The 22,599-nt window shown below is 55.2% G+C and overlaps 1 protein-coding gene across 7 annotated transcripts; it reads left to right on the forward strand.

Annotated features, from left to right (window-relative positions):
- Window positions 1–1,622: 1,622 nt before the first annotated feature.
- On the forward strand, window positions 1,623–19,693 carry GGT5 (gamma-glutamyltransferase 5). 7 transcript variants are annotated; one of them, XM_082667102.1, is made up of 14 exons: window positions 1,623–2,189; window positions 11,912–12,042; window positions 12,341–12,436; window positions 12,950–13,145; window positions 13,695–13,852; window positions 14,369–14,515; window positions 15,369–15,505; window positions 15,837–16,027; window positions 16,425–16,531; window positions 16,671–16,789; window positions 16,924–17,034; window positions 17,961–18,039; window positions 18,172–18,273; window positions 18,957–19,402. In XM_082667102.1, exons 1-13 carry the CDS (start codon window positions 2,017–2,019, stop codon window positions 18,240–18,242), a joined length of 1,716 nt encoding a protein of 571 aa, XP_082523228.1. In that variant the 5' UTR covers window positions 1,623–2,016; the 3' UTR covers window positions 18,243–18,273; window positions 18,957–19,402. The 7 variants fall into 7 exon arrangements, 4 of the variants coding, with proteins under 4 accessions (XP_082523228.1, XP_082523229.1, XP_082523230.1 ...); XM_082667103.1 differs by having other exon boundaries at window positions 19,266–19,379; XM_082667105.1 differs by lacking the exon at window positions 1,623–2,189 and adding an exon at window positions 9,381–11,117.
- The last annotated feature ends 2,906 nt before the right edge of the window (window positions 19,694–22,599 follow it).

The following is a 22,599-nucleotide window of genomic DNA, read 5'->3' on the forward strand; positions in this document are numbered from 1 at the left end:
CAAGATGGAGGCTGAGCTGGTGGGGTGGGCAGGTCTCTCCTCAGCCCTCATTTTAGCCCCAGAGGAAAGGGGAGAAGACTGAGGCCTGAGGGGCGGGCCTTGCTCCAGCGGAGGTGGGGGCTGGCCTGGAACTCCCCGGGCCCCAGCACGTGGACGGGGTGCACCCCAGTTCCCCAGCCGTTATGGGGTTCAGCTCCCCCCTGGGGCCTGGAGACTTGGCTTCCCCTCTCTTTCCCGCCCCTCATCTCCTGGACACGGATGTCCAGGGCCCTTTCTGGCTGTGCCTCCCTGATCACACTTCTGGCCAGCCCAGCACAATGCCTGTTCCTTCCCTGGGCCTTCGCTCTAGCAGTCCCTGCATCCTGGCCTCTGCCTGACCAGGAAGGTTGGGGAGAGAGGGGCCATTGTTCCACCCTGACCCCGCTGACCTCTCTGTCCCTGCTTCCTCTGCCTCCCGGGCTGGCCCTGGCCCAGGAATGCACTCTGGTTCCTGGTTGAGCAATGTCACTGTGGTTTGGGGGTCCGGTGGGGGTGGTGGGAGGTGACCGCAGCCCTCCCCACCCCCCAAGGGTGCCCCAGTAGCCCCTCCAGATCAGGCTGGCAGGGGCTTCGGACAGGGGGGCCTGGCAGGCTCTGTGCAGTGCGGGCACGTGCCTCAGTTTCTCTGCTGTGCCAGAAGGGGTAAAGAGACCTGGGGAGGGCAAAGCTCAGCTGGAAAGGAAGCTGGGAGAATGTGGGGGCTCTGGGGGTGGGAGTCCAGCCCCTGCACCCTGGGCCTTGCTGAGTCTTGTCAAAGGGGGCACCTCGGGGAGCCCCCACTCTCCCAGCCACCTCCCAGCTGGGCACCCTGAGGCTTGGGCAGGGCAGGGTGCAGGCCGGTGCCCCCAGGAGAGGAGGTGCTGTCAGCTCAGGAAGAGGGAAGCAGACATTCCACCAGGGATGGGCAGAGATGCAGGTGGAAGGGAAGCCCGCTCCCTGAGGCCCAGTGGCATTTCTGGGACAGCAGGCCCCGGGGCTGGACAGTCCGGTGGGCACTGTGTGCCAAGGGCTGGACGCAGGCCCTGTCTTCATTCCCCACACAGAAGTCTTGTCCTGGGTATTTGGTGTTCCAGTCGCCTCCCCTGAGCAGGCAGGGAAGCCAAGTCCCCTCTTGGTCACCCCTGGCCACCCCCCTGCCCTGGCTTCAGCTGAGCTGGGACTTGAACTCGGGTCCTGATTGACATTGTCTTGGGTCCCCCTGTGTCTGCCTCTGGTCCCCTTCAGCCCCAGTGTCCTCTGGCTCTGAGGATGCTGCGGTGAGCTGCGGCTGGGCGGGGCCCCATGAAGAGGAGGTGAGTTGGGGTTCTGCCCTGGCCCCCTGCCCCACTGAGCCTGATCCAGGGGAGGGTCCTGGGAGCCCTGCACCCCAGCTTCCCCTGGGAAGCCAAGCAGGCACCAAGTCCTCACACACACAGGACAGGACAGGGTAGCCCTGGGCGTTGGCAACCGGTGGGAGGGGTGATTGTACCGAGGCTTTCAGGGGACAAGCAGTGGGAACAGCAGTGAGGGAGTTAACGGCAGCCGCTGACTCCTCTCTGGCAGGAAAAACTCCCCACAGACACCCTGCTGCCTGGCGTCTTGCCAGGGCCAAGACGGGCTGAAAACTGGAAGTCCAGGCGGGTGGCCAGCTCCGCCTCTGAGGTGGGCGCTGGAGGAAGGCAGCAGCCCCGCTGCCAGCCGCCCGTCCACATTCCCACCTGTCCGCCTGGCTGCCCGCTGTTTTCCTGGAAACCTGTCTGTCTATCTATCTGTAATCCTGACTCTGTCCACTTGTCCATCTGACCTTCCTTCTCTGTCCAGCCATCTGGCTGTCAATCCATTTTGTTTGTCTCTGGCTCCAGTCTATTTGTCCATCTGTCCCATCATCTGTGAGCCCATCTGCTCATCTTGTCCATTCATCCACCTGTCTCTCTGTATCTCTCCGCCCACTGGCGTGTGTGCCCACTTACCTCCTCTCTCCCCCTGGGCCACAGAGCCATGGCCCAGGGACACGGAGCCACGGTCAGCATGGTCCTGCTGGGGCTGGGGCTGGCGCTGGCCATCATCGTGCCTATCGTGGTCGTCTCTTGGCACCGTGTCCACTGTGGCCCCCAGGCCTTTGCCCATGCTGCGGTTGCTGCAGACTCTAAGATCTGCTCGGACATTGGACGGTGAGTAGGAAGTGGGTGGGAACTGGGTGGCCCTTGGCGCTGACCCCTCCCAGAGACTTTGTGACCAGTGGCGAGAGTGTGGAGAAGGCACACGTGTGTGCATGTTGGCATGTGGGGGTCGTGTGGGTTTGGGCTCCAGTAAGGAAGCAGCCTCAGGGCCCTTGCACAGACCAGGTAGCAGGTGTGCACAGGGTAACAACAGTGTGGGCAGAGCAGAGGTGGTGTGTGAGGCTGGTCCTAGCTCCGGGGCTTGGGAGGCCCAGCGAGGGCACTGCTACAGTGTTGCTTGTCTGGTCCCGGCCCCTTCAGAGAAGCCCTGGCAGTTTTCCAAGGCTGGGGTCTTTCCCCAGGGACATGGGTGAGGGGGTTCAGGGGCTCCATATGTGAGGACTGCCTGCCGGGACCAGGCTCCCCTCCTGGCCCTGGAAAACTGGCCTCTGATGGCATCATGTCCCCTGCGGCCTCCCCTCTGCGTGTCAAGGCTTGGGGCCAGGCCAGTGGCAGGCAGAGTGACTGATGTTCGGTGGGCCGGGGCAGGGGGGCTGTGGAGAGGGGCCCCAACTGATGTTTCCCAACGCTCTTCCAGGAAGCCCAGCCCACGGGAGGCTTCCGCTGCCTGCCATGACAGGATGCGTAGGACACCCCTCCTGGCCCCTGCCCTACTCTGGGCTTGTGGGAGCCTGGGCTAGCAGCTCCCTCCCTGCCGGCTCAGTCTGCTTCTCGGAATATCTGCCTCAAGGGCCATTGTCAGAATCAGGAGTGCTTTGTAAACCAAAGAGGACTTGTCCCCTCCCTCAGGGCTCCCTCTAGGATGACAGGGACAAGTTGGGGGCAGACTGCTTGGTCTTCCCAGAGGGCTCCCAGGGGCCGGGAGGGGAATGACCCCTCTCAATGCTCTGAGAACTGCAGAGGCGCTGCGCCCCCTGAGCCCATATTTGCAAGGATGCAAACAAGTCGGGGCTTCAGACCCAGAGACCACTGATGGGGACGCGGCCCCCAGGGGTGGGGGGCTGCTGCCACGGATCTGCGAGGGGGTTCCGGGCCTGTTGTGTCTCCCCAAGTCTTTGTTGGGGGTTTTGGAGGGCCGGGGGTTGGGGTCTCTGCTCTGCAACCCTCGCTGGTGAGGTGAGCAGATGTGGTTCCCCCCAAGTGTTTCATGTCCTCGGCGTTCCACTTCCTGTTCTTGTTCTAAGAAACCAGGGGTGGGAGAGAGCCTGGAGCTGCCACAGCTGCTGTGGGACAGAGGCTCACACCATCTGGCAGGGCTGGGGAGATCCTGCAAGGGCCTCCTAGACCCCACCTCCTTCCACCCTGTGAGCTCTGGGTTCTCTCAGTGGGGCTGGAACTCCTGCAGCAGCCAGAGCCCCTGGGGGAGGATCCGGCTCCGAGCCTAGTGTACACACGATAGAAGCACGGTGACAACGAGGCCCGTCCCATCCTGCGTGATGCCAGTGTGTTAGGCTCACGTTCAAACTGGGAGTTCCAAGGCTCCACGTGAGTGCTTGCCTTCTAGGGAGACCAGGGTTAGTGGTGATTTTTAGGCTCTGTGATGTCTGTCTGCTGTGATCACTCGGAAATGCCACGCAGGATCCTGAGCGGAGGGTTCATAGTTCCACTTGACTTAGAGGAAACTAGGCCTGCACAGAAGGGACCAGCTGGGTGTCACAGCATGAGCGGGCCCAGCTGGGACTGTCCTGCTCTGCTGCCCCTGCAGAGGGGGAATCTCTCCGGGGTTGTTGGAGGATGGAGTCTTCCCAGGGTCCCCACCCTCCGCCCAGGATTCCAGCCTGCCCAGCCCCTGGGCTCGGATTGTAAAGGCCAGAGCTTCAGTGGCCATGTGGGTAGTTGTAGAGGGAGCCGGCGGGGGGCCCAGGGTGCTTGTCCTGTGGGGCCCTGGAGTCAGGGGTGGGGAGGGGCTGGGCCCTGCAGGTTGGGTCTTGTCAGCTGCTTCAGACCCATTCAGGAGTCGGCCTGTGGGTCATGCCCTGGGTGCAGAGGAGAATGGGGACTCTGGACAAGCCTCGGTTTCCCCACCTGTGAAGTGGGGCTCGTGTTGGCACCTCTGTCACGGAGCGCACGCAGCCCAGAGGAGGTGTTCCTGGCCTGTTGTAACAGTGGCTTGGTCTGGATGTGGTCGGCATCTCAACAGGGGACCCTGCTGTGGGGAAGGCTCACGGGATTATGGTGTGATGTCACCCTTCCTCCCCTCCCAGCCCTTGTGACCCTAGTGGCTCTCTGGACTCCCGGTTGGCTCACCGGGAAATTACTGCACTTCCAACCCTCTGGGGTTCAGGAGGAAACAGCCTGTATACCTGGGCATCATGCATACACACGTGTGAGCGTGCGTGTCCGAGTGTGTATGTGACAACAGCCTTCCAGCTCCTTGGGGACAGGCAGGTGAGAGAAGTGTGACTGCTCTGCACCGCAGCTCTCTGCTGGCCACAACTGGCCCCTTCACAGGTGAGGAGACCCAGGCTCAGGGAGGGTGAGGCACGTGCCTGGTGAGTAGGAACCCCAACCCAGGTGGCCCCGAGCGCGTACCATCCTGCCTGTTGACATGACCGTGTTCGTGGTACATGTTGGCAGGCATCGTGGATGCGTGAAGGTGTGTGATGCTTGGCTACCTGCAGCACCTGCCACCTGCCAGCCATTGTCCTGGAGTCATAGTGGTAACCAGATGGTCGAGGCTCTTGCCTTCGTAGTAGGGGGAGATAGACAATAACTCCACACCTAATGCTGAGGGATTGGAAGTGATTATTGGTCATTGTGGGTATCCTCGTCTGTGAAATTTCTGTTAAAATCTTTTGCCCATCTTTCTGTCAAATGTATATCAAATGCATTTTCTGCATTATCAAGACGATCAAATGATTTTTCTCCCTTTAAAAAAGTGCAGTGGGACTTCCCTGGGAGTCCAGTGGTTAAGGCTCCACACTTGCAATACAGAGGGCGGGGGTTCGATCCCTGGATGGGGAACTAAGATCTCATATGCCGCGGGTGTCACGGCCAAAAAAAAAAAAAAAATGCAATAAATGTTAAACTGCCCTTGCATTCCTGGAAGGAGCCCAGCTTGTTCATGATTTAATATCATTTTTATTTATCCCTAAGTTTGATTTGCTAATATTTTGTTTAGGATTTTTTTCTTCATATTCATGAGAGGTACTGGTCTGTAATTTTCCTTTCTTCTCATGTCCTTGTCAGGTGTTGGTGTCCAGGTTACACTGGTCTCATAAAAAGAGCTAGGAAATGTCCTCTCCTTTTCCATAGTCTGCAAGAATAGGTTTTGTGTTGTTGTTGTTTCTTGTTCTTAAGATTGGTGTTATTTCCTCCTTAAACGTTTGGAAGAATTTACTGGTTAATCTTCTGAGCCTGAGTTCTTTGTGTGCATGTGAAGGTTTTAAATAACAGATTCTGTTTCTTTAACAAGTATAAGACTTTCAAGTTTTTATTTTTTCTTGAGTCAGTTTTGGTAAGTTCTTTCCAAGGAATTTGTCCAGTTTGTGCAAGTTGTCATGTGTTGGCATATAATTGTTCATAACGTCCTCTCATTATTATCCTCTTAATGTCCAGAGTCTGTAATGAGGCCCCTTTTTCTTTTTCTTTTTTTTTAGATGTTGGGGGTAGTTTATTAATTAATTTATTTATTTTTGCTGTGTTGGGTCTTAGTTTCTGTGCGAGGGCTTTCTCTAGTTGTGGCAAGCGGGGGCCACTCTTCATCGTGGTGCACGGGCCTCTCACTATCGCGGCCTCTCTGTGGCGGAGCACAGGCTCCAGACGCGCAGGCTCAGTAGTTGTGGCTCACGGGCCTAGTTGCTACACAGCATGTGGGATCCTCCCAGACCAGGGCTCAAACCCGTGTCCCCTGCATTAGCAGGCAGATTCTCAACCACTGCGCCACCAGGGAAGCCCCCATTTTTCATTCTTGATATTGGTAACTAGCGTTTTCTCTTATCATTCTTGATCAGTCTTGATAAGGGTTTTATCAATTTTATTGTATTTTGGAAGAACCAACTTTTGGCTTTGTTGATTTTCTTTATGATGCATTTATTTCCTCTTTCATTAGTTTCTACTTTTATCTTGGCTCTTTTCTCCTCCTTCCATTGAGTTTAAGTTGCTTTTTAAAAAATATTCATCTTGAGATACATTTTGGGAAAAACAAATTATAAGGTGGATACATAGATGATTGATCTTTAAAGTCTTTTCTAGTACATGCACTTAAAGCTATAATTTTCCCTCAAAGTTTGGCTTAGCTGCATTCCACAAGTTTTTTGTTGTTCTTCCCCTAAATGTTCATATTTTTATTTTGAAAAAGTTTTACACCCACAGAAAAATGGAAAGAATACCCATATACACTTCACTTAGATTCACCAGTTGTTCATACTTTGCCACATTGTCTCGCTGTCTCTTTCTCGTGCTCTCTCACTCTCCATATATCTATCTTTCCACATATTTGGAAAATAAGTTGCATTTATCATGACACTTTATCCCTAAATATTTCAAACATGTATCTATTAAGAATAAGATTATTCTCCTATATAACCTTAATACCATTATCACACTCAAGAAATTTAACCTTGGTAAAATTATAGTACCTAATACCTAGTCCAATTCAAAAATTTTCCAATTGACCCAATCTATCTTTCTTTCTTTCTTTTCTTTCTTTCTTTCTTTCTTTTCTTTCTTTCTTCCTTCCTTCCTTCCTTCCTTTCTTTCTTTTCTCTTTCATCTTTTAATTTGAATTTTATTTCATTTTTTTATACAGCAGGTTCTTATTAGTTATCTATTTCATACATATTAGTGTTTATATGTCAATCCCAATCTCCCAATTCATCCCACCCCCACCCCCAACCCATCTTTCTTTTTAGATCCAGTATCCAGTGATTGTCATGTTTCTCTAGTCTTCTTTAATCTAGAATAATCCCCTGCTTTAAAAAAAAAAAAAGTTGATATTCTGTGACATTAAAGAAGTCGGTTCAGTTGTATCAGTCTTTCTTTACAACCTTGGTTTGTTTTTATAATTTATTTACGATCAGATTCAGGTTAAACACAATGTAAGATAGGTATTTTGCCTTCCCGTTGTATCACACAAGAGGGAACACAGTGTCAGACCCTCTCATCATTGTGATGCCAAGTTGGATCACTTCATAAAGGTGGTGTCTTCCAGATCTCTCCATTGTACGGGGTACCATTTCCCTATTAAATTAGTAACACAGGGTTTGATACTTTGAGACCAGGCGAATATCCTTTTCTCAAACAACGTTTATCCCATGTTTTAGCATCGATTTTTATCATCGTCTCAACAGATACATTTGTGTTTGCAAAAAGGCGATTTCTAAACTAGTCATTTCTTCACCACTCATTGGCTGGCATTCTTCTGTAAAAAAGATCCCCCTTCCCCAACCCAGATATTCTTGAGTATTACTATTGACTCATGGATTATTTTAGTTCACTATGTTATAATCCATCACTTTACTTTTTCTGATGCTCAAATTGTCACAAATTTGACCAGTGAGAGCCCCTTTAAGCCAGCATCTATGTTCTTTTACAAGAATCCATCAGTCTTAGAGAATTTTCTTGACTTGTACACAAAATGTTCCAGGATCTATTCGTATATTCCCTCAGACCTGAAATCAGGAATTGGTAGAGAATGGTATTTTAGAAATGAAAATCTGGATGCTAAGAGGGTTCATTATTATTGGGATGCCATTGCTTCTAGGTAGTATCAGTGCATAGAACAAGAAAAAATGTAAAATCTCTGACACCTCCAGTTCAAATCCACTACGATGGGGTCTTCTGCATCTTTCTCCATCCCATCTTGTCTCTGCAACTATGAGAAGTTCCCAGCAATGTCCATATATTTACTTACTTGCTGTATCCCCAGGTACTCACAAAAAAGTTTCAGAATTACTTCAACAATACACTATGAACAATGAATCTACTAGAGAAAATTCAAGATGTCTTTGCAGAGGTTTTTTTGGTCCTTAAGATATATCCCATGAAAGATGTGCAGTTAATTAAGTTCTTTTTCCTGTGTGATTATGTTAACAGTTCAATATACTATTAGCTTAGTTTTTTTCAATTAAAATTCAATTTTAGGGTTTTCTTTTTCATCCTTTCTGTTTAATTTTCTTTCTGAATACAAGTCAGAACTGTATAAAAAGGTATTCTCAAAAGTCTCACTCTCATCCATATGACCTTTATTCTGTTCCTATTCTCTCTTTTAGAGGAAATCATTTTCATTTGTTTTGGATTTATTTTTCCTGTGTTTCTTTTCTCTTTTTTCAAATGCATATGTGTATGTGTGTATATATATATTTTTTTTCTTTTCTTTTTTCTCTTTATTTCTTTTAAAATTATTTGTTTTTTGCAAAATATATCTCTTATTTTCTCTTTCTGATATACTTTTTGATACTGAGAAAGGTTTATATGTTTGTTATAATGGTTATAATTATATTAATCTTTTTTTTTTTTTTTTTTTTTGCGGTACGCGCGGGCCTCTCACTGTTGTGGCCTCTCCCATTGCGGAGCACAGGCTTCCGGACGCACAGGCTCGGCAGCCATGGCTCACAGGCCTAGCCGCTCCACGGCATGTGGGATCCTCCTGGACCAGGGCAGAAACCCGCGTCCCCTGCATTGGCAGGCGGACTCTTAACCACTGCGCCACCAGGGAAGCCCCAGCTTAGTCCTTTTTAATTGAGCACTAACGAGCGTGTATAAAGATTGTTAAAACTGTTTAGAAATAATTTGAGGCCTATATGCACAGAAATCTCTGGTGTTCCTATACACCAACAATGAAAAATTAGGAAGAGAAATTAAGGAAACACTCCCATTTACCATTGCAAAAACATATAATACCCAGGAATAAACCTGCCTAAGGCGAAAGACTTGTACTCACAAAACTATAAAACACTGATGAAAGAAATCAAAGATGACATAAACAGATGGAGAAATATACCATGTTCTTGGATTGGAAGAATCAATATTGTGAAAATGACTATACTACCCAAAGCAATCTACAGATTCAATGCAATCCCTATCAAACTACCAATGGCATTCTTCACAGAATTAGAACAAAAGATCTTACAATTCGTATGGAAACACAAAAGACCCCAAATAGCCGAAGCAATCTTGAGAAAGAAAAACGGATTTGGAGGAATCAGGCGTCCCAACTTCAAACCATACCACAAAGCTACAGTAATCAAGACAGTATGGTACTGGCACAAAAACAGAAATATAGATCAGTGGTACAGTATAGAATGCCCAGAGATAAACCCACACACATATGGGCACCTAATTTATGACAAAGGAGGCAAGAACATACAATGGAGAAAAGACAGCCGCTTCAATAAGTGGTGCTGGGAAAACTGGACAACTACATGTAAAAGAATGAAATTAGAACACTACCTAACACCATACACAAAAATAAACTCCAAATGGATTAAAGACTTAAATGTAAGACCAGACACTATAAAACTCTTAGAGGAACGGGCTTCCCTGGTGGCACAGTGGTTGAGAGTCCACCTGCCGATGCAGGGGACACGGGTTCATGCTCCGGTCCGGGAAGATCCCACATGCCGCAGAGCGGCTGCGCCCGTGAGCCACGGCCGCTGAGCCTGCGCGTCCGGAGCCTGTGCTCCGCAACAGGAGAGGCCACAACAGTGAGAGGCCCATGTACCGCAAAAAAAAAAAAAAAAAAAAAAAAAAAAAAAACTTAGAGGAAAACACAGGAAAAACACTCTTTGACATAAACCACAGCAAGATCCTCTTCTGAGGATGTCAGAAGCCCTGCTTGGCCGTTCAGCCTCCTCTTCCAGGACTGGCGGTCGTCTGGAGGGGAAAAGCGGCTCCAAAAGCCAGGCTCCTCTCACTCGGAGGCCTGTATTTCTCTCCTGCTTCTGACACCTTTGAGCAGATGTTTTCTATTTGTCTGGCTTTTCTAGTTGTCTGTGGAAGTTTGGTCTGAATTGTTTAGTCTTTCATTACTAGGATGTCTGCTTTACATGTTAACAGATTATTTTTTTAATAAACCTATGGGAGCAAGGCAGATGCAGGGGACCAGATAGGAGACTGTTACAGTAACCCAGGTGAGAGATGCTGGTGGCTTAGACCAGGGTGGTGGTGTGGTGGAGGAGGTGATGAGAAAGGATTGGAATCTAGGTGTATTTTGGAGGTATAACTAACAGGCAGGATTGGCCATTGGATATGGGGATGAAAGAAAGTGACCAATCAAGGACGACTCTGAGGTTTATAGCCTGAGGGTGAATGGTTGTGTCCTTTTCTAGGATCATGATGACTAACAAAGGAGCAGTTTTGGGGGCAGAGGTGGGAGGGAAGGAAAAAGTGCAGTTTAGATCATGTCAAGAGTGAAATACCTCTTAGATGCCTAGGGGAGGTAGCCTGTGGATGGCTGGGGATAAGTGCCTGGAGTTTAGGGGAGATCAAATTTGGGGGTCATCAGCACAGAGGTTGCATTTTAAGCCCTGAGCCTGGATCAGCTCATCTGGGGGAGGACATAGATGTACCAGGACCGAGGACTGAGCCTGGGGCTTCTAACATCTTGAGGTTGGGGTGGTGTGAGGAAAACCGGAGTGTGGTAGGTGGGGGTCCTGAAAGCCTAGTGCGGAGAGCACTTCCGAGGTCAAGTGAGATGCGGCCTTTGTGATGGGAATTTAAATTAGTTTTTTCCAGTTTGTCTTTTTTCTTTGTTTATGGTGTTTTATTCTAATTAAAATGTGCGTTTCTCTGTGCCTGGATGTAGAATCTTAGTTCTTTCATACTTCTGTCTTTGTGCCCTCTTTCCCATTCCAAGATTACCTGTGTCCATGTGGCCCCCATGTGTGCCCACGTGTGGGCCCAGAGCAGGGATACGTGGCTCCGGGGAGGGGTGAGCCCAGCATGGAGTCGTCGGATCAGTGTGCCTGAGCTGAGAAGGTGCTGGGGTCAGTGGTGGGGGAAGGGGACCCAGGCCCAGCCCCTCTTCGGGCCTTGGTTTCGCATCTGTGACCTTGAGGTGCTGGGGAGGAATCCTGGCCGTGAGGGAAGAGGCAGCCCCCAGTGAGCTGTGCAAGGCTGTGCCCCAGGGAGACGGGCATTTCCTCGGCACAGGCCAGTCTGACCAGCACCTAGGAGCTGAAGGGTTCACCCCTCGCTGCCCATGGACAGGTGGGGAGACTGAGGCCTAAGAACATTCCCACAGACCGTGGGGCCCTGGGAGGGGCTGTGGAACCCATCAGCCCAAGCCCTAAGCCCTGATGGCGGGGCAGGATCCCGGGGTGACTTGAAAAAATCCAGTCTTGAAGGGGTTGGGCCAGTGTGTCCCCAGTGAGATGAGGAGTGGCATCTGCCAGGCGAGGCTCCCGGCGCTGCCGGGAGGAACGGAGGGGCTGGCCTGGGCCTGGTTCTGCCTGTTGTGAATGAGCCGCTGCTGCTGGGAGGACCTAGGGAATAATGGCAGCTGGAGCACTTTGTAAACTGAGAAGAACCTTATATACAGCCAGGGGCAGTGTAAATGGCGTCACAATTTGCAATCTGTAGAGTGCTGTACACCTGTGAGTGGCTGGGCTTGAGGGGGCAGCCCAGTGTGGTCTCAAAACTAACCTGCGGTTTGGTGGCAGCAAGCAGACCACCCAGCTGTCCCCACTCCCCAGTGAATGCTGGCAGAGCAGCCCAGGTCAGGAGGCCAGGGCGGGGCAGCCAGGCCACTTACTCTGTGCCGTGTTCCCTAGAGCCATCCTCCAGCAGCACGGCTCACCCGTGGATGCCACCATCGCGGCTCTGGTCTGCACCGGGGTTGTCAACCCCCAGAGCATGGGCCTGGGTGGAGGGGTCATCTTCACTATCTACAATGCGTCCACAGGTGAGTCCATACGGGACGCCCGTGGGGAGGATGGGCTCGTCCACAGGTGCTAACAGTGAGGTCCTTTTAGACCACCTGAGAGTGTGGCCGACCTGCCCTGTCTACCCACGCCCCTTCCTGAGTCTCTTGGTGCCCCCCAACCTCTGCAAAGCCTAAACCCGCGCAGAGGCCAGTTCATGGTAGAGAAACTGAGGTCGAGAGCAGGGCCAGGGCTGTCTGAGGGGGACTGTTGGTGTGCAGTGAGGCCTGGCAGCCACCGGGGTGCCCCTGACACCCCACACGCCCTGCCCAACTCCAGGGAAGGTGGAGGTCATCAACGCCAGGGAGACGGTACCCGCCAGCCACGTCCCAGGTCTGCTGGACCAGTGCAAGCAGGCCCAGCCTCTGGGCACAGGTGAGGCCCTAGAGGGGCCACCCGCTCCCACCCCACCAGACCACTGGGGCTGAGCAGAACCCCCCACCCTGAAGGGGCAGCGCCCCTGATGGACAGCTGAACCACCCTGGCACTGAGGGGTGGCAGCTGGGGATGGGGAGCCCCTGCGGAGGTCCTGACTCCCCGGGTTTTCCCGAGGGAGGGCTCTCTGAGTTGGGAGGGACGATCCAAGCAGAGGGACCACCTCAGCTGAAGGCCCGGAGGGTTCAGTGGAGACAGGTTGGGGGGCTGGGGGTGGGGGGTGGGGATGGGGCCAGTTTTTCTGGGCCCCACAGGCCTGGCCATGGACTTTGTGCAGAGGGAAATGGGGAGGCACGGGAGTGTGAGGGGGGAGGGCCGTGGTCCCAGGTGGGCTCCAGAAGGCTCGCTCTGGCTGCCACGGCTGGGGGGCCAGGCAGCCAAGAGTGGAGTGACAGCCCCCGGGGGCCAAGGGGGGCGGCCCAGGGGCAGGGGCATGACCCCCGTGCCGTGCAGGTGCCCAGTGGATCGGGGTGCCTGGGGAGCTCCGTGGCTACGCTGAGGCCCACCACCGCCACGGCCACCTGCCCTGGGCGCAGCTCTTCAGGCCCACCATCGCGCTGCTCCGGGGGGGCCTCCGCGTGCCCCGCATCCTCAGCCGCTTCCTGCATAGCAGCTACCTGCGCCCTTCCCTGCACGCATCGTCCCTGAGGTGAGCTCCGATGGGGGCCCAGGGCCCCTCCTCAGCTCCTCCTCCAGCCAGCGGATCAACCTTCTGGGGGCCGGGGCCCTGGCTGGCCAATATGTCACTGAGCTATGTCGCAGCTCAGAGACCTCCAATTCCACGTGGCAGAACCTCATCAGAGGGCTCAGGCCAGAGACAGTTTATGCCAAAGTGATGGGGCTCCCAGGGTGCAGATTTGGGCCCTGCCCTCCCCCCCCACCCACTCTCTCTGGGCTGGCAGGAGGGCTCTGGCCATCCCACTCGCCCACCCGGGCAGCCCACTGACCAGGAGGAATGCCGGGTGTCAGGCCCTGGGTGGACGCTGGCGTGGGGGGGGGGGGGGGCGTGTCCTCCCTGGGCCTGGGTGATGAGAGACATGAGGGGTGTCAGCCCCACCCAATCCTGGAGAATCTGCCCCCATGTCCACCACAGCCCCTCAGGACTCCGGACCAGGACTCCCTCCCTGTAGGGTCCCTGCAGAAGTGTGGCTGCCCTCCAGGACCTGGCCTCACCCTGAGGCTGCCCCCCACCCCCCAGGCAGCTCTTCTTCAATGGGACAGAACCCCTGAGTCCTCATGACCCACTCCCGTGGCCCGCGCTGGCCGCCACCCTGGAGACCGTGGCTGCGGAAGGCGCAGAGGCCCTCTACACAGGGAGGCTGGGCCAGATGTTGCTGGAGGACGTTGCCAAGGAAGGTCAGCACGTGAGGCCCCACAGCCCCGTTCCGCCAGAGAAAGAGGGGTCTGGGCGCCAGGGCTGAGGGTGGGTCCGGCCCTCCCCTCCCCTCCCCTCGCCCTGAGAGGGGGCCAGCTGCTCCCAGGGCTTGGAGAGGTCGTTGCCCAAGTCATGCCCACTGCTGGTCTCAGGGACCTTGCAGTCAAAGCCCCCGAGGAGCAGGACCCTGAGGGTTAGGGCCACGGGACGGGAGCTATCGGTGGCTGCTCCTGGGCCTGGAGTTGGCCACCCTCAGTCTCTCAGAGGCCAGCTTGCCTCCCCCACCTTCTCCCACTCTCCCCTCCAACCTGCCCGTCCCTGGCCTCTGTCCACCCATCCCCCAGCCCTGAGGCCACTGCCCACAGGCCCAGCACCACCCCTCTGAGCCTAGAAGGCTAGAGAACGAGGGGGGCCCCCACTGTGTAAACCAAGGTCCCTGGCTGACACTCTGCACCTCGTTTCCCCGTCTGTACATGGAGTTCTCTGTCTCACCCCAGGGAGCCTGCTGACCCCGCAGGACCTGGCATCATTCCGGCCTGAGGTGGTGGACGCCCTGGAGGTGCCCCTGGGAGACTACACCCTGTACTCACCGCCACCGCCTGCAGGGGGCGCGATTCTCAGCTTTGTCCTCAATGTGCTCAAAGGTGAGGCCCCCAGGAGCCAGGGGGTCTGGCGCCCGTGAACTGAATTCCAGGCCCAGCCAGGCTCTGGGTAGCCACTGCCTCCTCCAGCTCAGCCCCCTCCTCAGATGCTGAAGACTGGGCTGAGGAGTGGGCCAGGACGGTGTGTTCTAGAGCTGGCCTCCGGTGTGGCCCACGCCTGGGCTCTGCTGAAGAGTCTGCAGACATCTACCCACTAAGTGCCCCCAGGTGACCCCGGCGCAGGGCACAGGTGCAGTGGCTCTGCAGGTGGTGAGCTGCCGGTCCAGTGTGTGCAGCTAGGGCTGAGGCCCAGCCTATTGCAGCCTGCAAGGGGGTTGTGGGGAGCGGGAGGCATCCTGGCAGCGTCCAGAGATGGGGCTGCCTGATGCAGCCTGTGGCTGCCGTAACAAAGTATCACAAATTACCAAAACCTGGTGGCTCAGACAACAGAAATTTATTCTCTCGTAGTTCTGGAGCCCAGAAGTTCAAAATCAGGGTGCCTGCAGGGCCACATTCCTTCCGGGGGGCCTGGGGGAGAATCTGTTCTTTGCCTCTTCCAGCTTCTGGCGTCTGCCAGCATTCCTAGGCTTGTGGCTGCATCCCTGCAGTTTCAGCCTCCCTCTTCTGTGTGTCTGTTTTATAAGGATATATGTGATTACATTTAGCGCCCACCAGGATAATCCAGGATAGTCCGCTCCTCTCAAGATCCTTAATTTAATCACACATTTGCCATACAAGGTAATATTCACTCTTTTTCCATATAAGGTATTCACAGGTTCTGAGAATTAGGACATGGACAAATCTTTCTCAACCCACTACACAGGATGACCCCCACCTGCGCCCACCCCCTCCCCAGGGTTCAACTTTTCCGCGGAGTCAGTGGCCAGGCCCGAGGGGAGGGTGAACTTGTACCATCACCTCGTGGAGACGCTCAAGTTTGCTAGGGGGCAGAGGTGGCGGCTGTGGGACCCTCGAAGCCACCCGGAGGTCCAGGTGAGGTGCCCTGAGCTGGTGGAGAGCCCCCTTCCCTGCCCCAGGGCTCAGCATGAAGGGAGGGTCAGGCCGACGGATGCTCCATCCACAGACCCTGAGAGCCTGGCGGGTGAGGCTGGAGGGGTGTGTACATGGTTGGTTCTAGAACCGGATGGCCTGTCAGTGGGCCAGAGCAGGGAGGGTACAGCAGTCTGGGGACTGAAGGGAGCCCCGGAGGGGCAGGTACGGGAAGGCAGTGGTGGCGCTGCATCTCTGACACCCTTAGGGGACCTTCTGCTCTGTGACTCCACCTGGCCTCTCACTGACCCTGTCACCTGTCTGCCCACCCCAGAACGCCTCCCAGGACCTGCTGGGGGAGGCTCTGGCCCAGCACATCCACCAGCAGATCGACACCCGGGGTGACCACCAGCTCAGCCACTACAGCCTGGCCGAGACCTGGAGCCACAGGATGGGCACGGCCCACGTGTCCGTGCTGGGGGAGGATGGCAGCGCTGTGTCTGCCACCAGCACCATCAATACGCCGTACGTGGGGCCGGGGGCAGGCGGGCAGGCCCCACTCCACCCCCTAGACCTCAGCCCTCCACCCCCAGCCTGGCCTCCCAGCACCTCCCTGGCTGTGTCCATCGAATGGTACCTTGTTTTCCCCTCTCCTGTGTCAAAAGGGTCCTACACCCTGACACCTCTGGCCGAAAAGGCTGCTGATGGGGTGGCCCTGAGCCGGGATGAGGACGGGCCTTACAAGCAGGAGGATGCCGTGGTGGGGGACAAGGTGGATCTTTGGGGGCAGGGCCAGGGAGGGAAGAGCAGCTCCAGGATGCTGGGGGACAGCTGCTAAAACGAGGAGCTTCTGGAGCGCTGGGGTGCAGCCCATGTGTGTCGGGAGCCCACGGCCTGCGCCCAGCTCTGCCTCTGTCCACAGCTTTGGAGCCATGGTGTACTCACCGCGCACGGGCATCCTCCTCAACAACGAGCTCCTGGACCTGTGCTGGAGGCACCGGCGGGGCTCCGGAGTCACCCCGCCTCCCGGTGAGCACAATGCCCCCGGGCGAGAGGAGGGAAGGCAGGAAGGCCGGGCAGGCCCAGCACAGAGACAGGGATGGAGGGGGTGGCCCCGGGGGGCGCTGGCTCAGAAGCGAGGCTGCACTGATACCTGTCCGGCCTCCAGTTCCAGGTGAGCGGCCCCCTTCATCCATGGTCCCCTCCATCTTGGTCAACGCAGCCCAGGGGTCGAAGCTGGTGATCGGCGGGGCTGGCGGGGAGCTCATCATCTCTGCTGTGGCCCAGGTGAGTCTGGGGGCTCCTGGATGGAACGTGCCCTTGCTGGGCGGCCCTGTTGTCCTCATGTCCTGGGAGGGGTTGGGGAGGGTGGCTGGTGCCCCTCCCTCCCTCCCTGCCTGCATCCTTCTCTCCCCAAACAGGCCATCATGAACAAGCTGTGGCTGGGCCTTGACCTGCAAGCTGCCATTGCAGCCCCCATCCTGCATGTGGACAGCAAGGGCCGGGTAGAGTACGAGCCCAGCTTCAGCCAGGTGAGGCCGTGGGCCGAGAGACCGCCAGACAGACGCCTCAGCGCTTGCCTTCAGAACCCCTGGTGGGGCCTCAGCTTTTGAGTGTGCCCGGTGCACTTTGGCTTTGGGGGCCACCAGGAGTTGAGAAGCTCCGTGGGGGAGGCAACAGGCAGCTGGTCTCCCCGGCAGGGGACAGGGTGTTGTTCACACGACTCCCAGAACGAGCTCCCCTGCACCTTGGGCCCTCCTCTTTCTGGGCCATTCTATCCGGAAGCTACTTTCCCCGGCTGAGGCCTCTCGGACCCTCCCTCATGGTGATCTGCTTCCTTGTGCGATCTGCAGCTTTTATCTGCGGGTTTATTTCTCAAGGAGTCTATTATTCCTGGGAGTCTGCAGAGGGATTTCCCTCCATGGCACTGGGTTCTTGGTTCCCCACACAAGCAGGCCCAGGAGCTGAATTCTCTTGTGGGACTCCCAGCCCCTCCCCTCCTCCTGGGCAGATGGCTGGCCTCCTTGGAAGGTCTCTGGGCTGGCAGATGCCCTCACTAGGACCCACTTTAAAGGACTAGCAGCTTTTCAAGACTCCAAACTTCATGTCCAGGGTCCATTCAAGCAGCTGGGGTTCCAGGTCATCAAAGCTGCCTTTCCTGTTATGAGCTTCTCTGGTCTCAAGGCCGCCTCCCAGGGCCCTTGGAATTTTGAGGACCACAGAGTGAGGGGCCTTGAGTCCAAGGGGGTGTGTAGTCCTGAGAACCTTGGTCTTTGGGCCTGGAGACTAAGGACCTCAGCCCGTCAGGCCCAAACTCTCAGAGTCCGAGGCCCTCCCTCCCAGCCTCCCTCCCTCCCTGTGCAGGGTCCTCCCCGTGGCAGGAGGACTTGATGCTCTCTTAGGCCCTTCTCCTTGACCTTGACTGAAGGTCTTTACTCTGTGAACACCATTCTCCAAGGACCTCAACTCTGAGAATTTGGACCTGACAGCCTGGAATCCAGAGAACCCCGAGCCCACGGCCCTCAGCTCCCTGGAAGGTTAGAGTGTTGGCCACACAGGTCAGGACCTCCCATGGAGAACATCTGAGGCACTGGGTGGAGACCTTGAGTCTCCAAGGGCCCTCAGAGCCAAGGCCCAGGCCTGAGGCCAGGAGGGTCCTTGTTCCTCAGGGCCTTGGAGTTTGGCCACTACGACGCTAAAGAATGGTCTCCGAGGACCACAGGTCCTGCTGTGGCTGTGAGGAGCTGGGCCTTCCAACCTAAGGACACTAGGTAATTAGCACGTCAGGCAGAGACACACCCAAGGCCATAGCGCCTGGAGACCTCGCCGTACCCATGGCTCAGGTCCTGGAGGCCCTGGTCCTGGGGACTGCAGGGCACCTGGAACTGAGGGCCCTGGTGGGCGGGGGTCCTTGGCCTTAAGTGGGAATGCGGGGCCCGAGTAACACAGGTCTCCACGTGCCAGGATCTGTGTGAAGAGCCACAGACTGGCAAGTGTGGGGACCAGGCCCCAAGGCAAGGTACTCGGGCGCTCAGACACCAACACCTGGGCCCTGACGCCCTCCAATTCCACACACTCACCGTCTCAGACCTGAGCCTTTACAGCCCGTGCTCGTAGTGCCTCACCCTTGGGGACCGCTGGTGCCTGTGGCCTGGGGTCCATGTCCTTGGACTCATGGGTGTTCAGAAGCCTCTAGCTGACTCCTCCACCAGCAGGGCGGGGCCCTGGAGAGTCTGGGACCCCCGTCTTCTCATGCTGGTGTTGAGATGGCAGGTCCTGAGCTGCCAACAGTGCTGGCACCAGGGCCATCCCTCCTGTCCAGGGCAGGAGCCAGATGTTGAGCTGGGCCTTTCTTATGTATGGGTGACCTGGGACTCCAAAGGGCCCAAGCTCTGCCTTCTAGAAGACTTTGCTTTCAAGGTCCTCAAAACGTTGAAAGCTATCTTCTCCACAGAAGCCCTTGGACTCCTTGGTTGTCACGTTGAGGCCCCTGGTGTCCTTGATCCAGGACAGAAGTGAACCTGCATCTCAGCTTCCTTCTAGTCCAGGCGATGTCCTCCTATCATATCCCCTGGAGCCCAGGCTTCTCCTCTGGGGCCTTTGGAGTGGGAGGCCGTAGACTCCATGCCTGCAGACAAGGCTGCGTCCAGCGCCCCTCTGTCCTCTCCCAGACCGCCCCTGCCAGTCCTGCCTCCTCGGCCAGGGTCCTCAGCTCCCTGCCCGGGTCCCAGCCCCTCCATGACCAGCCTTCTCTCCTCTCCAGGAGGTGAAGAAGGGGCTCCAGTACCGGGGCCAGAGCCAGACCGAGAGGCCCGTTTTCCTGAACGTGGTCCAGGCCGTGTCCCAGGACGGGGCCTGCGTGTACGCCGCAGCGGACCCCAGGAAGGGTGGGGAGCCCTCAGGCTACTAAAGAGGCTGCTCCCTCCCCAGAGCTGGGATCCCACCCAGCACACGTCCAGGCTAGCCTGGTCCGGCAGAATCTGGACCCCTTGGCTGGACGGTCAGCCTGGGGCTTCAAGAGGTGGGGACAGCCCAGCAGATGGACGGCTGTGGGGGCCGAGCCCTGCCCTCCCAGAGCCCCTGTGGCCCTGCCCTGACCCCTCCAACCTCCCCAGGCCTCTCACCCAGGACTGGGCCCCCGCTCCCCGAAACCCCATTCCCCACCTGTGTATCTTCCAGTCCAAGATTAAAGAAAAGGCTGCACCACGCCTGATTCAGGGTCGAGGTGGGGAGGGGACCTTCAGAAAGCACGTGCAGTGAGCTGCAGCCCTCCACACACACCACCACGGAGCCAGGGAAACCAGACACGGGCTGGGCCTTCTCCAGGCCACCCCTGGACACTTGCTGGGGCTCCGCACACGCCTTTGGGAGGAAGGCAGGGGTGTGGCCTGGGGGCACCTGTCCCTGGCTCCTGGGGGCCCTTGGCCCAGGCCCGTCCTGGAGCTTGTCCTCCGTGCCAGGAAAAGGCTGGATGAAGCGAGACCTAAGCCCTCCCCAGCCCCCAACTCCAACATGTTCTCACCCTCAGCACTGTTGATGTTTTGGGTGAGTCATTCTTCGCGGGGGTGCTGTCCACGCACTGTAGGCGGTGGAGCAGCAGCCCTGGCCTCCCCTTGCTAGGTGCAGGGTCACCCCACCCCCACGGCCAGTCACCAAACCACCCCCGATTGAGACCCGCGAGCCCCCAGCCACCGTGGATGGCTCTGCCAGCTCCTGAGTGCGCCACCCTCCCTGGGGGGTCCTGCCCCATGCCGAGTCCTGGGAGCACTGGGAGTTCCTGTTTCACCCCAAACATCCCACAGGGGTGTACCTCCGCCTGGAAGGGCGCCACTACAGATCCATCACCTCCCATTCTGCCTGGAGTTCAGCCGCACAGGACGGGTTGGGTGTTGCTCCTGTGCCTGCTGGGACAGAGCACTACACACCGAGGGCCTTCAGACAACAGACACCCTCGCCGCAGTGCCTCCCAGCTGCATCCCCAGAGCATGAGAACGGTGTCCCTGCACTCCTGACTCACCCTCTGCCATCCCTGGGACCCTCACCGTCCCCTGGAGCCTCAGTTACCACTTGTGAACTGATGGGTCCCCGCCCAGGCTCTAGCCCAGGTTTCTGGACCATCAGACTCACATACCCACTCACCCGCCCACCTCCCACCTCCAGAGCACCTGGGATCCACAGGCACCTCGGACTCAATACACCCAACCAGAAGCCAGCTCTGAGGCAGCCGGAAGTTCTCTGGTGCCCCCCTCTCCCCCCTCCATGATAGTCACCCAGTCCTCTCCCTCCATATGTGTGGCTTGGCCTTGGTTCCATCCCTTCATCCCTTTCTGCCTCCTTGCCGCTGCCACAGCCTCGATCCACTCCCTACTCGTGACAGTGATGAGCCTTGGAAAATGCATACCTGATCCTGCCATGAGGCCACACAGAGCCCTCCTTGGCTTCTGGGGGCCCCTGGAGGAAGCCCATTCCTCTTGCTCCCTGCTCATCCCACCCTAGGTTACTTGCCTGGCCCCTGCCCACATCCCTCTTGGACCACAAGTAATGCCAACCAAGATGCATTCCCAGCCCAGTTAGCGACTCTTACAGCCTCTTTAAACATCTTGTTACACAGAGGAAATCAAAGCGGTATCTTCAAAATAACATTCACATCAATACAGATCAGCCCCCACAGAATATAGCTAAAGCAGGGCTCAGAGGAAAATATATTGCCTTAAATAGTTACATTAATAATAATCAAAACAAAATATCTAACATACCAAGTTAGTAAAAGAACAACCAGAACAGTAAGGAAGGCAAGAGGAAGAATTTAGTAACAACTGAAGCAGAAATTGATAAACTTGAAGTCAGAAGAACAGATCTTTGAAAAAGATATGTAAGCTATTAGCTAGCCAGTTAGTAAAAATGAAGGACGTGTAAATACACACAAAAAAGAAATGAGAACGGGGAAATAACCTAAGCTATAGAGGAAGTTAGAAGTACTAGAAAAGATTACTCATTTTAATAAAAATAAATTTGGAAACTTGACAAAATAACTTTCTTTCTAGGATGATGTAAGTAGAATTGCGATACTTAACACACACTAAAAACATTGGCACTTATCTGAAATTCAGATTTAATTGGGCAGGCTTTATTTTTACTTGCTAAATCTGGCAAGCTTAAGTATAAATGACAAACGGGTCCAAGAAAGAGCAAAGGTCTAGACATGTCAGTGATCACAAAAAAAAACTGAGAACGTGGCAGGAACACTGGTCTATCTCAAATGCCCTTCTGGGAAGTTTCCCAGGCGAAGTGTGTCCTGCCGTTAGGATCAGAGGCCTGTCTTGCCAGTTAAGCCGCCACAGTGTAGAGCCCGGAGGAACATTTCCACATTCACTTTATGAAGTCAGCATAGGACTAGCCCCAAACTTGGCAAAGCACACCAAAGGCCAGTTGTGTTCAGGAAACAACACAAAACTCCTCAAACAAATACAAGCAAGGAGACTCCAAGCAACACATTCAAAAGGACAGGGTGTCCGGGCGGGGCCAACACCACTACTGATGGGAATGTCCATGAGAGGGACTTGTACTCCTTTCACCAGAGGAGAAAAATCACGGAGTCCTCTCCATGGAGAGGCATTTGACAAAATTCAGCACTCATTCTTTTTTTTTTTTTTTGCTGTACACGGGCCTCTCACTGTTGTGGCCTCTCCCGTTGAGGAGCACAGGCCCCGGACGCGCAGGCTCAGCGGCCATGGCTCACGGGCCCAGCCACTCCACGGCATGTGGGATCTTCCCGGACCTGGGCACGAACCCGTGTCCCCTGCATCGGCAGGCGGACTCTCAACCACTGCGCCACCAGGGAAGCCCTCAACACTCATTCTTGATTTAAAAAAACAAAACAAAACGAAAAACCCACAGACAAAACAACAGAACACTGAATAAAATGGAAATAAATGGATATTCCCTTAACATGAATAAATATCTCAAAACAACAGTAACATCTGTTGGACACTGACCACGGCTAGGCGCTACTCTATTGCTTTACATGTATTAATTCACGTAATTCTCCCTAATGAAAGGGAGCTATGATGAGGCCCATCTTACAATGAGAGGACTGA

Source organism: Grampus griseus, assembly GCF_964374135.1.
Source record: "Grampus griseus genome assembly, chromosome: 12".
In the NCBI taxonomy this organism is placed as follows: Eukaryota; Metazoa; Chordata; class Mammalia; order Artiodactyla; family Delphinidae; genus Grampus; species Grampus griseus.